The 15,994-nt window shown below is 41.4% G+C and overlaps 1 protein-coding gene across 2 annotated transcripts; it reads left to right on the top strand.

The window, feature by feature from the left end:
• The first annotated feature begins 2,147 nt into the window (after nt 1–2,147).
• LOC143765599 (keratin, type I cytoskeletal 47 kDa-like) lies at nt 2,148–6,574 on the top strand. 2 transcript variants are annotated; one of them, XM_077252436.1, is made up of 8 exons: nt 2,148–2,680; nt 3,093–3,175; nt 3,764–3,920; nt 4,605–4,766; nt 4,849–4,974; nt 5,295–5,512; nt 5,737–5,882; nt 6,333–6,574. In XM_077252436.1, the coding sequence occupies exons 1-8, from the start codon at nt 2,204–2,206 to the stop codon at nt 6,431–6,433; spliced, it is 1,470 nt and encodes a 489-aa protein (XP_077108551.1). In that variant the 5' UTR covers nt 2,148–2,203; the 3' UTR covers nt 6,434–6,574. The 2 variants fall into 2 exon arrangements, with proteins under 2 accessions (XP_077108551.1, XP_077108552.1); XM_077252437.1 differs by having other exon boundaries at nt 6,323–6,574.
• The last annotated feature ends 9,420 nt before the right edge of the window (nt 6,575–15,994 follow it).

Here is a 15,994-nt window from a genome sequence, read left to right as displayed (position 1 = left end):
CTTTCCCCAAAAAGAGCATCACTCCTTCAGGCCTAGTTATTTCAATAGAGCTGAGCTTCAATACCAAACAAGACAAAAAGAGAAATGCAGGGGCTGTTTTTGTAGGAAAAGCCTTAATAATAATAATAATAACAACAGGTCATTTTATTATTATTATTATTATTATTATTATTATTATTATATCAAATGACCTGCTTAATAAAAAGCCTAGTGGAATAAAAGGGCTAAAAATATAATTTTTTTGATATTAATATTATAAATTAAAAAGGCATTCATACGTGGTCTGACAGCCCATCATATAAAACAAACAAGATCATTCTTCCACACACATTTACTGTATGGAGAGGAGATCCCACTGCTGGAGAATGAAAAGGTTTATCATGAAAACATGTTATCACCTATCCTATCCCTGGTATCGGCACCAATCAGCTGAAGGGGGCATTTTCACCCCTGTTAAAATAGAATCAGTGCACATGCATAACCGATACTCAATTCAATCCCTTTTGGGCTGCAAAACGCTTTGCTCAGTTAATTCAGTCTGTCCCATGGAGAATGAATGGAGCAGTGGTAAGGAGCGGGTTCCAGCTGTCTTGACCACCAACGATCTATAAGGTTATCACCTATCCTTTAGATAGATGATAATTTATCAACAATGGATAACCTCTTCGAGGCTTTGCATGGAAGGCCATAATCACACCAAATGCGCTATTGCTGAATATTATGATAAACTGAATACTTTTTTTTGTAAAAGAAAATACCCTCATTCATTCTAACACAGGGTTGTGGCCAAACATGAACAAAATAAGAAAATGGCAATTCAGTGACTCACCCAAAAATAATATTGTAATCTGTGAAAAATGCTCTTATAAATATCTCACCACCTGAGCCTTAGGCCCCGATTTATTAAGACTGGCGATTTTCATGCTGGCCTTGACGAGGGTTTGTGGTGGAGTCAAACACTCCTGATTCATTTAGCGGCACTTCATGAATCAGGAGCACCTGACAAGTGGTGTTCACCTTATCACAAATCTTACTCTAGTCAGAGGCTAGGCAAAGATTTCTGGCTTTAGGAGCACTACAGGTTATCATGGATTATATGAGCTGTGGTGTAGTGCCCTCGTCCTGCCCCAGTTCTGCCCATTTTGGTAGAACTGGGAGAAATTAGCATAAAAATCCCAATGGTCTCAAAATGTTGCAAATTTTTACACCAGTTTTTTAGGTTTAAAGCTTTGATGAATTGTGGCCATAGTTCTTACTTCACTATTTGAATGGTGTGCCCAAAGGAGCAACTTGTAGCCCTGAGACACAATGTATAATCAGTATCTAAGACATCAAAAATATCAGGTGAACGCATATTCACATTGTGAAACCATATCATATGGCTCCATTATATGGCTGAGATCATGGATAGCACAGTGGCCTCAGAAGCAAATTCATCTAAATGGAGTTTGCATGTTCCTTCTGTGTTTATAAAGGTTTCCTCCTGTTACTCTTTGTTCTTTATAGCTTTCAAAAACTTTAGCTTGGCCTTACATGTGGGAAATTAAATTAAATAATTTAGATGTGAACTTCAGTTTGCCTAAGAGCAAGCATGATTGCCGCGCCCCTTAATATGGTGGCACGCTATAGAAAGAATAAGTAATAAATAATGCTCATCCCAATAATTTATTTAACCTTACCACAGTCTCAAAAGTGCAATACAAATAGTACAATGCACTAAGTACACTAAAATGTGTGCTATGAAAGGTTTTTAGCTAAATTTATGAGAAAAGAAGACATACTTGCAATTGCTAGGAAGACATCCTAAAGATTTACTTGAAGGGCCTCCAAAAGATCTGAAATTGCCCATAGCTGATAGATTGTAAATTTGATATGATGAAGCCGTGGGCAAGGTGAAAGAAAGTGACTGCATTACCTTTTGAAGCAAAGAGGAATGTGCCTCTCCCTGTTTCTAGCCCAACATATAACAAACAGCCCAAGGGCTTCATACATTCTAAAAGAATGGTCTGAATCTACCAGGAAAGTTGTTAAACAGGTGTTGACCATGCAAAATGTGGCTTTTTTTCTCTAAGAGGATGATCCTTTTAAAACTGAAACACCCCTGACAAGCAGTATAAATAGAGTGTGAAGACCACAGTCTGTATCCACACTTCTTTTTTTTATACACATTGACCAGGCTAGCTGTAACAGCAGTTCAGCCACCATGTCCTCTTATCGTGGAAGCTCTGCATCATCTTATCAAGTTTCAAGTTCTGGGGGCTATGGAGGTGGCTACGGTGGTGGCAGCTATGGAGGAGGCTTTGGTGGAGGCTATGGTAGTGGATCTAGTGGAGCATTCTCCTTGGGCTCTGCTGTTGGATCCGGTGGTGGGTTCTCTGCTGGTGGGTTCTCTGCTGGTGGGTTTTCTGCTGGTGGCTTTGGTGGAGGAGGATCTGGCGGCTTTGGTGGAGGAGCATCTGGCAGCTTTGGTTCCTTTGGTGGAGGTGAGAAACAGACCATGCAAAATCTCAATGACCGCCTAGCTTCCTACTTGGATAAAGTTAGAGCACTTGAGGCTGCCAATGGTGAGCTGGAAGTGAAGATCCGAGACTGGTATGAGAAACAACTTAGCTCTGGAGTAGGTGTATCAGGCAAAGACTACAGCAAGTACTATGACACCATCAATGACTTGAGGAGCAAGGTACTGTTAATTGTTTTTCTGAGATATGGTCTATCAAAGCGTTGTAAATATTTCAGAACATTACTGATTACCCATAATATTTTGTGCTTCCATAATGAGCCTATACTATCAATCTGCCATTAATTAATGTTAGAAATAATAAACCCAAAAACCTTAGCAGATTAAGTTATTGCTGTACTATAACTAACCACAAGATTAACTTCACTTCACATTTCTGTGTTCTGAGATGAAAGCCATGCTGGCATATTTCTTTTGTAAATGTTGTTTATACATAAACAGTCTGTTTCACTGACTCATCAGTTTGGTGCACCCTTCAGTATTGCAGAAAATTTCCCACCTGCAAAAACAATCCTTACATTGTTATCCAGTAACCCTAGATCAATTGTAATGTAAGTTCTTTTTTTTTCTCTAGATCTTGGCTGCCACCATTGATAACTCCCGTATTGTCCTCCAAATCGACAATGCAAGACTGGCTGCTGATGACTTCAGACTGAAGTAAGATCAAGTATCAACGTAATCTGATTTCTGACACTTTTTTCGATAATATATGGTGTTAAAGAATCTTTAGGCTTCTCCCAATAAATAATTTATGAACCATTCTCCTTGTCAAGCAGTGCAGTGGCTTTAATATCTTCAAGCCATTGCTTAATACAGAAAGGCATAAGAAATAGATAACAATGTTGGATCTCCTGTCATGGAGATCTGGAGTTGTAGCTCCTAGAAAGACTGGTGGCTCCATATTACCTTATAACACATGACCCCCTAGTAAAATGGCAGCCAGTACAAAGCACAGGATTCAAGATTAGCTATGTAGATATAGTGTAACCTTCCTCTACAATTTGGCACATGTACAACCATGTGGCCATATAGTAATTTAACAATACACTTTAATTATTGGAAAGGTTCTGTTTAGGGGCAAACCCATTGTGGAAAAACTTGTTTTTTTTTTATATCAAAGATGTCTGACTACTACCTCTGGTTACTGCAATCTATAGTGGTTGTAAGGCTTGTGCATGGCAATGCACTGTTAGCTACATGCTCTTTTTTATTGCATATATTGATTGTCTTGTTACTTTATGAAAGGTATGAGAACGAGCTGGCTCTCCGCCAGAGTGTGGAGGCTGACATCAATGGACTCCGCAGAGTCTTGGATGAATTGACCCTGTCCAGAGGAGATTTGGAGATCCAGATTGAGAGCCTGTCTGAAGAGCTGGCCTACCTGAAGAAGAACCATGAAGAGGTAGGCCTTACTTCAGATCATATATACCTTTAATTGGGAATAAGCAAATACACAGATTGGGATATAAGCATCATACTGATAATGTGATCAATCGTGATATTATGAAAAATATTGTACAAATGTATTTTGTCCCAAATCAAACTATAGTTTTCATCCTCTTTATCTCCAAAATTCAACACATGACTTCTTGAAAAATGATCATCTACATCCTATAAACAGAAGCATTTTTTGAGCTTCCCTACTAACCACGATTTCAAACCTACAACCTGACTTCCTACTTACCTGGTGGGCTTCTGGTGCTCCTCTGGTACCAAGGTCTTGGTCTGAATGATATCTTGGTACACTTCATAGTTACATATCTGTCTAAAAGACCAGGCTAAAAATACATTGCATGTATTTAGTACATAAAAAACCCAAAATCTAGCATATAAACAAAATGAGCAAATACCCTGTAGTAAGTAAATAAAAATATATGTATTTAAAATTATACACGTAAATAACATTGAGTACTTAAGTGATGTTATTTTGATCAAAAGAGCATGAAAGCCATCCCAACATGACAAGATGTACCCAATGAGGATGGATCCTAACTTTTGCAGTTACTATTGCTATGTGTCAGCAGATCTCAAAATAGGTAAGGGCAAAGCAGGACCCAGATCTGACTTCTTTTATTTTAATGAATAGGAAATGCAGATTGCAAAGAGCAGTGCTGCTGGAACAGTGAACGTGGAAATGGATGCTGCACCAGGTGTGGATCTCACTAAGCATCTGAATGACATGAGAGCAGACTATGAAGCATTGGCAGATAAGAACCGCAGAGATGCAGAGGCATGGTTCAACTCAAAGGTGAGAATGATTCATGCATTTGTCATTAATGTTAAGTTGCCCCTTCTAGCAAACTAATATAAAACATATTGACCTGTTCCAGAGCAATGAAATAAAGAAGGAAATTTCAGCTGGTGTGGAACAGGTGCAGACAAGCAAGTCAGAAATTTCCGATCTCAGGCGTACTCTCCAAGGCCTGGAGATTGAACTCCAGTCACAGTTGGCAATGGTAAGTCAATATACTTAGTATAAAATGCAAAATATAACAATATAATAACATCTATTAAAGTTAAACTTCTCCAACAGACTACTTTTTTGAGAAAACCAATCCCTTATGAAACCAATTCTATAATATTCTATATATATTGCCCATCTTCCTGTAGAAGACCATTTTCTAATGCAATTTTGAAGGTTATCTCCAAGATGTTTAATAAAATCTAAATTATAATTTTGAACATGACATTAACAAAACCAGTTAATATGGTTAAGAATCTGTTAATTTTTGGCTTATCGCTATTTCATGTAAAAGCTGTAATGTGTCAATTGTAGAAAAAATCCCTTGAAGACACCCTGGCTGAGACTGAAGGCCGCTATGGAGTACAACTTCAACAGATCCAGCTTGTTATTAGCGGAATTGAGGACCAGTTGCTCCAGATCAGAGCAGACATGGAAAGACAGAGCCAAGAGTATAGAGAACTTCTTGATATCAAGACCAGATTGGAAATGGAAATTGAAACATATCGACGCCTGCTGGATGGCGAACTGGGGTACGCACAAGTGATGCAAAAACTGTGAAAAGGCATGATGGCAGACCTTATGTGTTTATTTAAAAGTAGAACACTAGGCTAAAAATGGTCTAATATTATACTTATTAGTCAACTACAGCATTAACTCATCTTCAAAGACCTGCCATCGAATCTTTGATTGCATAATGGATTTCATGTTTTTTCAAGAATTAGAAGGTCTTAATTATAAATGTTTCATCCCACAGTCAATTCTCCCAGTCTTCAGGGGGCAAGTCTTCCTCATCCTCATCCTCAGCATCAGCATCCGCATCAGCATCAGCATCATCAGCATCAAAGGGTTCGAGCTCACAGGTTTCAAAGTCACAGACATCTTCTACAGACTCCAAAAAAGGTAAGTTGCTGGTCCAAATAAAATGATCAACACTAAAATAAAATCTTTACAAAAAAAATAGAAAAAAAAAAAGAAAAAAAAGTAATTATTCATGAAAGTTTTATGTATGTATGTATAAATGTCCTCACTGTGGCTCGGGGGCTAGATTTGCTACCTTGAAGTACTAGGGTCCAAGACTTGTATCTAGTTAGGGCTTTATAATCCCCCCCAAAAATGAAATTATTATAAATCAACCAAGCATTTGGGCATGAGGGCAGCTCTCAAATGCCCTTACCCAGCATAAGGCCTAGAGCACCTGAAGCTCAGAGGTCTTCCTACAACTACTAGATAAGAATTAGATACATTCTGCTAAAGGCATTGTGTTAGCCAAGGTCAAATAGATTGTATGGTTGCCATGACTGTTTATACCAGGGAGCTCTTACGCCACTTATAATGTAAAGTTTCTTCTAGATCCAACAAAAACTAGAAAGGTGAAGACCATTGTTGAAGAAGTCGAGGATGGGAAAGTTGTATCATCCAGGGTTGAAGAGGTTGAAGAAAGAGTGAACTAAGGATCTAAAAAGAGAAAGCAAGTTGTGCAAAGAAGAGAGTGGTGTCGGATTGTGGGATTCTTCAGCAATTCTGCTCTTTGAAATGAATGTTACATTAAGTTGTTCTCCTTGGTGATTCAATAAAACCATTGTGCATCTTAATTGACTTGTAATGGACATTTTTGAGAGGAACAAGTTATGTGCAAATGTGAATGTACACAGTAGCAGTAAGCAGTAGTCAGTGTAGTAATATTATACACAAAGAATGGAAGAAATACATAGGAAACCAATATACCTTCAAGATTGGTATCACATATCCCACAGGTCTCCAACCTGTAGTTCTTCAGCTTCTAGGCCATTTGCAGAAGTAGTTTTGAGTTGAGTTAAATCCACTTTTGTCCACCCATTTTTTAACAAGCACTTTATATATATATATATATATATATATATATATATATATAAGTATAATATATTTTAAAGTAAACTAAAGACCCCATTGGTTTAGAAGTTATTCTACAATAAGCCTTGAGTTGCTCTAGTTTTTTGTATTAATATTTCAGATGATTTATGAAGGATTAGGGGTTATATTTCAGTGATTGTGATATAAATTGTGTTTTTGTGGTGTCCAATGGTTTCTCATCTTTGAAAGTTCCACCTCAACCCTTGTGAGTTAAAATACAATGGTGATCATTTTTAGCTGATCATTTTGGAAAACCATCCCAGGTCCTAACCAATTAAAATGTGCACCATCTAGTGGTGTATGCAGCATAATTGTTTCACTATTATCCTTTTGTCATTGCCAGTTTTTAAATAATCATAAAGTAGATCACTCACAGAGTAGTGCTAGCAGGCAGGGTGGACATACCATTGGTGCAGCCACACAGAATCCAAAGAGGTTCTAGGGACATGTCCTGCTCCAAAGCAGGTGAAATCATGAATCATGATGAACTGTTGGACTGCAAAGGGCCCAAATACTGTCCTTGTACAGTGGTTGTCTTCTGTCTGTGTCCACCTGCCAGTAGTGTATGTGTTCTGCCCTGCTAATAAAGTTATGCACTTAGTATCTTACACATCAGTAGCAGCACCTCAACTATCCACAGATTTATCATAATTTATCATAATAGTAATTATAGGGTCCAGTAACTGGTCCTATGCTATTAGGGATGGCATGTGTACTAGACAAGTCTAAGAAAACTCCTGTGCCAACTGGATGAAGTTCGGCTATGATGAGACTTATTCATGACTCCATTGCAAGTTTAGTTCTGAATCCTTCAAAAACAGGATGCATACATGCCCCCCAAAGAGACACTAACTACAGTGGGTACGGAAAGTATTCAGACCCCTTTACATTTTTCACTCTTTGCTTCATAGCAGCAATTTGGCTGTAGAAATTTTTGCAAATTTAGAAATATCACATGGTCATAAGTATTCAGACCCTTTGCTCAGACACTCATATTTAAGTCACATGCTGTCCATTTGCTTGTGATCCTCCTTGAGATGGTTCTACTCCTTCATTGGAGTCCAGCTGTGTTTAATTAAACTGATAGGACTTTATTTAGAAAGGAACACACCTGTCTATATAAGACCTCACAGCTCACAGTGCATGTCAGACCAAATGAGAATCATGAGGCCAAAGGAACTGGCCAAGGAGCTCAGAGACAGAATTGTTGCAAGGCACAGATCTGGCCAAGATTACAAAAGAATTTCTGCAGTACTCAAGGTTTCTAAGAGCAGAGTGGCCTCCATAATCCTTAAATGGAAGAAGTTTGGGACCACCAGAAGTCTTCCTAGACCTGGCTATCCAGCCAATCTGAGCAATCGTGGGAGAAGAGCCTTGGTGAGAGAGATAAAGAAGAACCCCAAGATCACAGTGGCTGAGTTCCAGAGATGCAGTATTGAGATGGGAGAAAGTTCCACAAAGTCAATTATCACTGCAGCCCTCCACCAGTTGGGCCTTTATGGCAGAGTGGCCCAATGGAAGCCTCTCCTCAATGAAAGCCCGCATAGAATTGCTAAAAAAAAACACAAGAAGGACTTACAGACTATGAGAAATAAGATTCTCTGGTCTGATGAGATGAAAATAGACCTTTTTGGTGACAATTCTAAGCGGCATGTGTGGAGAAAACCAGGCACTGCTCATCACCTGCCCAATACAATGCCAATAGTGAAAGATGGTGGTGGCAGCTTCATGCTAAGGGGGTGTTTTTCAGCTGCAGGTACAGGACAACTGGTTGCCAATGAAGAAAACATGAAAGCAGCCAAGTACAGAGATGTCCTGGATGAAAACTCTTCCAGAGTGCTCTGGATCTCTGACTTGGCCGAAGGTTCACCTTCCAACAAGACAATGACCCTAAGCACACAGCTAAAATAACAAAGGAGCGGCTTCAGAACAACTCGGTGAACATTCTTGACTGGCCCAGCCAGAGCCCTTACCTAAACCCAATTGAGCATGCCTGGAGAGACCTGAAAATGGCTGTCCACCAACGTTCACCATCCAACCTGACGGAACTGGAGCAGATCTGCAAGGAGGAATGGCAGAGGATCCACAAATTCAGGTGTGAAAAACTTGCATCATACCCAAGAAGACTCGTGGCTGTACTAGCTCAAAAGGGTGCTTCTACTCAATACTGAGCAAAGGGTCTGAATACTTATGACCATGTGATATTTCAGTTTTTCTTTTTTAATAAATTTGCAAAAATTTCTTCATTTCTGTTTTTTTTTCAGTCAAGATGGTATGCAGAGTGTACATTAATGAGGAAAAATTAACTTTTTGAATTTACCAAATGGCTGCAATGAAACAAATAGTGAACATTTTAAAGGGCTCGGAATACTTTCCGTACTCACTGTATAAACATACTACAAAATATGAAATGTTTGACTCCTTTTGGCCTCCTATTTGATGGTGTCTATCATTACCTTTGGATAAAAAGATTGCCCTTGCCAGTAAGGAGGCCAAACAGAGCCCGAAGCTTTTAGGTTTCATTTGCCTAGTTGGGCTCAACTTTCTCTTGCAATGCATAGAGCAGAGGTCACGCATGCACACATCCGCTCCATTCAGGATATGGCTCTGCAAAGAACGGTTCCTGGGTTCCAGAAACCTGACCTCGGGATCTAGGCAGATCTCAGATTCCCTGTGATCAGTGATATCCCCTTTCCTATGGCTAGAGGATAACATAACATTTTGGGAATAACTGATTAAAGTATGATTATCTTGGAATAAATTAGTGGCATCTGAACTATTTAATATCCAACTTCTCACCGTTAGAATATATGTACAATATAATTTATGTATTTGACTTGATACATATTCTGTTTCTCTTTTTTAATCAACTGGAAAATAATGCCACTAGCAGTGTCTTCTGGTGCCCAAACGTGTTTAACGTTCCACTCCCATAATGCCTGCTGGCGACCACCCACATACATATGAAGATCCAGGAGAAAATGGGATTAGTCACAAGACATAAGAACATTATGGTTGGGTCATGGATTATGCATGCTCATACAAAGAATCTAATATAATCCTTCATTAATTCTTTATCTAGCCCTGGAGCAAGAGAGCCCCAGGAATAGAGGATTGAAATATTGAGAGGCAAATATAAAAAACTGGTTAATGTGTCAATTCTGAAAATATAAAATGCAGGCTCTGATACTGGACCACTGGGTTTGAGTCCAACTGAGGTCAACATCTGCATGGAGTTTGTATGCTCTTCATGTGCTTCTATGGGTCTCTTCTGGCTTTACCCACACTCCATAAACATACAGAGAATTGAGACAATGAGTGATAACTTCTATATAGCAGGCTAATATGGTAGAAACATACTGTATATACTCTGTGTAAGAGTTACCTGGATTTTAACATTGTTCAAAGTTGTACATCAGCAATAAAAAGGCATTCTCATCTTTTAGTGTCATTGGAATATGACATAATACACTGTATTACTGCAGGCAAGTGTTTGAGCCCACCTGATCCTGAGAATTAAGGATGTAATAATCTTTTTGATATTTGCTCTGGCCTGTGTCAGACTGGGGAGCCAAAGGCCCTCCAGTATCCAAGTCCCCACTTTTCAGCTACATGCAAATGTGACATTATCCTCAATTACAAATTTATACAATGACTAGACTGTGGCCCGATTCTAATGCATCGGGTATTCTAGAATATGCATGTCCCCGTAGTATATGGACAATGATGATTCCAGAATTCGCGGCAGACTGTGCCCGTCGCTGATTGGTCGAGGCAACCTTTATGACATCATCGTCGCCATGGCAACCATTATGACATCTACGTCGATACTGTGCCCGTCGCTGATTGGTCGAGGCAACCTTTATGACATCATCGTTGCCATGGCAACCATTATGACATCTACGTCGATACTGTGCCCATCGCTGATTGGTCGAGGCAACCTTTATGACATCATCGTTGCCATGGCAACCATTATGACATCTACGTCGATACTGTGCCCGTCGCTGATTGGCCGAGGCCTGGCGGCCTCGACCAATCAGAGACGCGGGATTTCCATTATGACATCATCATCGCCATGCTGTGCCGACCAATCAGAGACGCGGGATTTCCAGGACAGACAGACAGACAGACAGACAGAAAGACAGACAGACAGAAAGACAGACGGAAAAACCCTTAGACAATTATATATATAGATGAACTAGGTAGATTGTTACATGAATAAGATGCTGCCTGTTAGGTGTGGAGTTCCCGCCGCTGCACAGGGGGAATCTTGATTCATCTCCACTGCGGTCTCCCATTCTCTTCCAGCTGCAGTGGAGCCTGCTCAGCAGAGACGTTGGTCCCAGCGTCTGGCTCAAGCTGATATTGTGCGGCTGGTTACTACTGTCCTTCCAGGCTCAGCCATTGTAACCAGTACCGATCAGCGGGGAGCAAGCGTCCCTGGGACTAAGTCCTGCTTTTCTTCTTCTGAGCATGCCCAAGGGATGACCTCTCATTGGAGGTCGGGATCACATTGGAGGTTGGAGGTCTGTCATGTCTGCCAGTAGTCAGGACATCTTGCCTCCAGATGTTCCCAGCGGTCGGGAAAACGTCAGCATCTAGTGGTTGTAGGAGGAGGTACACTAGACACGGCGACATTTTCCTCCAAACTGTCCTTCAAGGGTGCAATTACCATAGGCCTATCCACTCTTACGGTAGAGCTTTGCGTGGATTCCAGAGTGAAAGGCAATTTTATTTCATCTGCCTTCGCCCAATGGCATGCAATACCCCTGGTGATGCTTGCCAAACCTGTGACCGTACGAGTGGTAAATGGGTCGACACTGCCCTCACAGATAACACACTAGACCATCCCATTTACCTTATCCATATCTCCATCCCATCCGGAGATTATCTCCCTGCTAGTCATTCCTGAGGGAATTGATGAGGTCCTGTTAGGGATACCATGGCTATGCCACCACTCTCCTCATATTGAGTGGTCCTCAGGGAGAATTCTGGGAGGGAGTGAATCTTGTGAGAGTAGATATCTGAAGGAGTGCGTTCAGGTTGCTACTACTGAAGTACCCACAGATCTTTCCTCTCTCCCCAAGTGCTATTGGCCCTATGCGGACATGTTCTCCAAGAGGGCTGCGGAGACCCTTCTGCCCCACCACCCCTATGACTGTCCTATTGACCTCTTGCCTGGTGCAGAGCCTCCCCGGGGTTGAGCCTATCCCCTGTCTCTCCCGAAGATGGAGGCGATGACCCAATACATTCTGGAGGATCTGGCAAGAGGATTCTTTAGGAAGCCAGTGTCACCTGCGGGGGGGGGGGTTCTTCTTCATGCAGAAGAAGAACGGAGAATTACGTCCATGCATAGATTACAGGGGTCTTAATGCCATCACCATTAAGAACAAGTACCCTCTGCCCCTGATATCTGAGTTATTCGATAGGTTGGAGTAAGGGTATTTACTAAGCGTGATCTGTGGGGTGCTTAGAACTTGATTCACATCCGTGAGGGGGACGAATGGAAGACGGCATTTAACACCAGAGATGGGCCCCCTGGTGATGCCCTTCAGGCTCTGTAATGCTCCTGCCATTTTCCAAGACTTTGTGAACGATATCTTCTGGGATATGCTCACCACTTCGGTTGTAGTCTATCTGGATGATATTCTCATCTACTCTCCAGATTTAGATTCCTACCGGAGAGATGTTTGCAAAGTCTTCGACCTGCACATCGGCGCCCCGCTCCGACCTTTGCTCCTGGCGATCTAGTGTGGCTCTCCGCCCGTAACATCAGGCTGCAAGTTGAGTCCACTAAGTTTGCGCCTCACTACCTAGGCCCCTTCAAGGTCCTGGAACAGGTTAATCCTGTGGTGTACCGTCGGGCCCTTTCTGCATGACTAGGCATCACCGACAATTTTCATGTGTCCCTCCTAAAGCCCGTCCACATGTCCCGGTTTTCTGAGTCATCTGCCGGGACATCGGGCCCATCCACGGACAATTACAAGGTGAATGCCATCATGGGGTGTAAGGTGGTACATGGCAAAAAATTCTATTTGATGGATTGGAAGGGTCAGGGTCCAGAGAACAGGTCCTGGGAACCTATTGAGCACATTCGGGCTCTGCAGCTCATTGCTGCCTTTGAGCATAGCAAGGCCCAAGGATGGGGGGCCATGTTAGCTGTCGAGTTCCCGCCGCTGCACAGGGGGAATCTCGAACTATCTCTGCTGCGGTCTCCCATTCTCCTCCAGCCGCAGTGCAGCCAGCTCAGCAAAGACGTCAGTCCCAGCATCTGGCTCAAGCTGATATTGTGCGGCTGGGACTAAGTCCTGCTTTTCTTCTTCTGAGCATGCCCAAGGGACGACCTCTCATTGGAGGTCAGGGGTCACATGCTCAGGTCCTGTAGCAGCTCCTATTGGACCACTGGGAAGGTCCCGGAGAGCTTCCGCTATAAAAGGTTTGCATGGCCGCACGGGCATGCGCTAGTGTAAACTTATTATCTTGTGAGTGTGGATGTAAGCCTGAATGGATGGATGAGATGGATGGATGAAAGCTCCGAATCATTCCCATCCCTAGTGTTGTTGACTGTTCGGGAATGGTGGAAGCTACCTAGCGCCTGACAGTGCTATTCCGCACAGCTAGCACACGATACAGCGTCTGATAGCAGTGACCACAAGTGCGGCGCCGTGAGCTAATAGAGCGCTTTCCTGGCCCAAGTCTGGGTGGCTAGTGGCGTCCGCTAGAGCAGCACTGCACGCACTCTTGTACAGTAAATTATTAGTTCTATAAATCTCTGACACCCCAGTAGCAGTGTCAAGTGCAAGAGGTCTAGAGGAACTCTTTCCCTGAGTCTTGGGACAGAGTTCTGTGACTCTCTGCTTGCGCCCTTTGTGCGGAACCGCGTCCCTGTGATGCAACAGGGTTCACTTCCTTCATACCGGGTGAAGCTAACCCATGTGTGTATCCACATTATACTGCCATATAGTCCGTCATTACCCAGCAGCTGGTCCCATCTCTGCACGGTGGTCGACGGGCTGCGAACGCACCTTATACAATCCTTAGAATTATTTGGTGCGTTCCGCTAGCCCTAACACGCCTTTATCTGTACATAGTGATTTATGTAGATAGCACCAAGTACTGCTCATATAAGAGGGTGGCTCTTGCACAGAGGCCCATCAGATGATTCTCCTGTTCTCCTGTTTGCCAGTCCAAGCCCTGCTTCAGGCTACCCACAAAGAAGAAGCAATAACTACCCCTTCAGCCTGAGGATTGTGAATATTGTCATATTACATCACTTTCTATATGAGGAACACAACTTCATACTAGACATTGACAGACGAGAGGTGAAGGTTAATGGGGTTTTCCCACGAACAAAGTACATTTTAATCAATACACCTTGGAGTAATAAGTTTCACATTTGGATGTGTTTAAAAAAATGTTCTTGTGCTGAGATAATCTTAGAAATGCTGTGTACTGTGTAACGGCCGTGTCTGACTGTACAGGAACATGGTCTGATCATACCACAGGGGTGAAGCAAAAGAAAGTATACAGACATTACAGCATGGGATCGCAGCTGATTTAACTAGCTTGTTTTTAAGCAATGTTCTACCTCAAAGAAAGAATCAGTTGCGATCCCATGCTGTAATGTCTGTATACTCTCTTTTGACCTCCCTCCTTGCCCAGGAGGTGGTATGATCAGACCATGTTCCTGTATGGTCAGACATGGCCATTACACAGTACACAGCAGGGGCACATTTATAAGATTATCTCAGCACAGGAACATAATTTTTAAACACATCCAATTTGTGAAGCTTATTATTATTCAAAGATTTATTGATTAATATGTTGAATAAAATTAACTGTGTTCATGAGAAAAAACCCTTTAAGGTTCTGTTTAAATATGTGCATATTGATTCTGTGAAAAGATAACAAAAAGTCAGATTTCCATAGCCTTTAAAATGTCTGGTAAATTTTTGAATGTCCAGAGACAGTAGGATGTGCAGCGAGAATTATGATTGAATGTTCTCATTAATGATTGTTTCCTAATTATCAGCCTGTTTAAACGGGCTGTCAATCACCCAACAAATGCATAGAAAACGATTTTATTAAAGGGATTGTCCACTACTCGGACAACCCGTTCTGAATTCCTATATTTCAACCTTGTAATATAAAAAAGCTAGTATTCACCTGCTGCTGTCTAACTACCTCCAGATGTATGTGATTCGTCCAAAAGCAGGGAGAGTGATGTCAGCGCTGGCTGGCTGCATGCATCCCCAGGAGAGTCAGTTCCGACACCACTGGAACAGTGACGACATCAGAGGTGAGTATAGGTGTTATTATATTACAAGGGGGAATCATAGGGATTGAGAAGGGGTTTTCTGAGTTGTGGACAACCCCTTTAATGATTATACTGTGTGCATGGAAGTGAGGTTGGCCTGCATAAACAGGCTACTTAACGACTGCCGAGCAGCTTATGCGTAGCCAATCAGTGGTCATTGAACAGCCATAATCGTCCTGCGTAAATGCTCCCCTAGTCTATGCTCAGCAGATATGATACTTTCCTAATAATTTTATCTACAGGTGGATGGTCCTATGTTGGGACAGACATAGCGCTAGTGTCTGCCTCTAGTCTTATTGATGTCCTATAAGTGGCACAATACTGGCACATGTTCCTCCTTTTAGAGTTGTTGCTGCCGATGAAGATGTTGTCATCAAGTGGTGAAATGTATACAGATAATATTAGCAGAAGGAGAAGTAATCTACACTGCAATAAAATCATATTTGGCAGCGCACAATTCTACTAATAGGCCAAAGTAATGACAAATATTACTAAACCATTTAATTATTCTATTCTGACATATAATTTAATGGCCGTGTGGGTGAGTCCAATTTACAAATTTGGCCCCGGTTACGGTTTATTTCATTTTTACCTTTATTTTTTATTTTTTATTTTTTATTTTTTATTTGTTTTTTAGTTTTTTATTTTTTATTATTTTATTATTTTTGTATCTTTTATTCTTTATTTTTATTTTTTCAGTTTTTCATTTATTTTTCATCTTCATTTTTTTATTTTCCTGTTTGGTCCCATATCACATCTTCCAGGACTTCTGGTCCACCTACGTTACTATTATCTGGTTTGATTT

This window comes from Ranitomeya variabilis, chromosome 4 (assembly GCF_051348905.1).
Source record: "Ranitomeya variabilis isolate aRanVar5 chromosome 4, aRanVar5.hap1, whole genome shotgun sequence".
NCBI lineage: Eukaryota > Metazoa > Chordata > Amphibia > Anura > Dendrobatidae > Ranitomeya > Ranitomeya variabilis.
Note: the sequence above shows the minus strand (reverse complement) of the source record. Positions and strands in the feature narration are given on the sequence as shown.

Coding starts and splice junctions, on each gene's coding strand:
- LOC143765599 (XM_077252436.1), top strand. CDS start 2,204: ATGTCCTCTTATCGTGGAAGCTCTGCATCATCTTATCAAGTTTCAAGT. Junction 2,681..3,092: donor TCAATGACTTGAGGAGCAAG/GTACTGTTAATT, acceptor TTTTTTCTCTAG/ATCTTGGCTGCCACCATTGA. Junction 4,767..4,848: donor AGGCATGGTTCAACTCAAAG/GTGAGAATGATT, acceptor GACCTGTTCCAG/AGCAATGAAATAAAGAAGGA.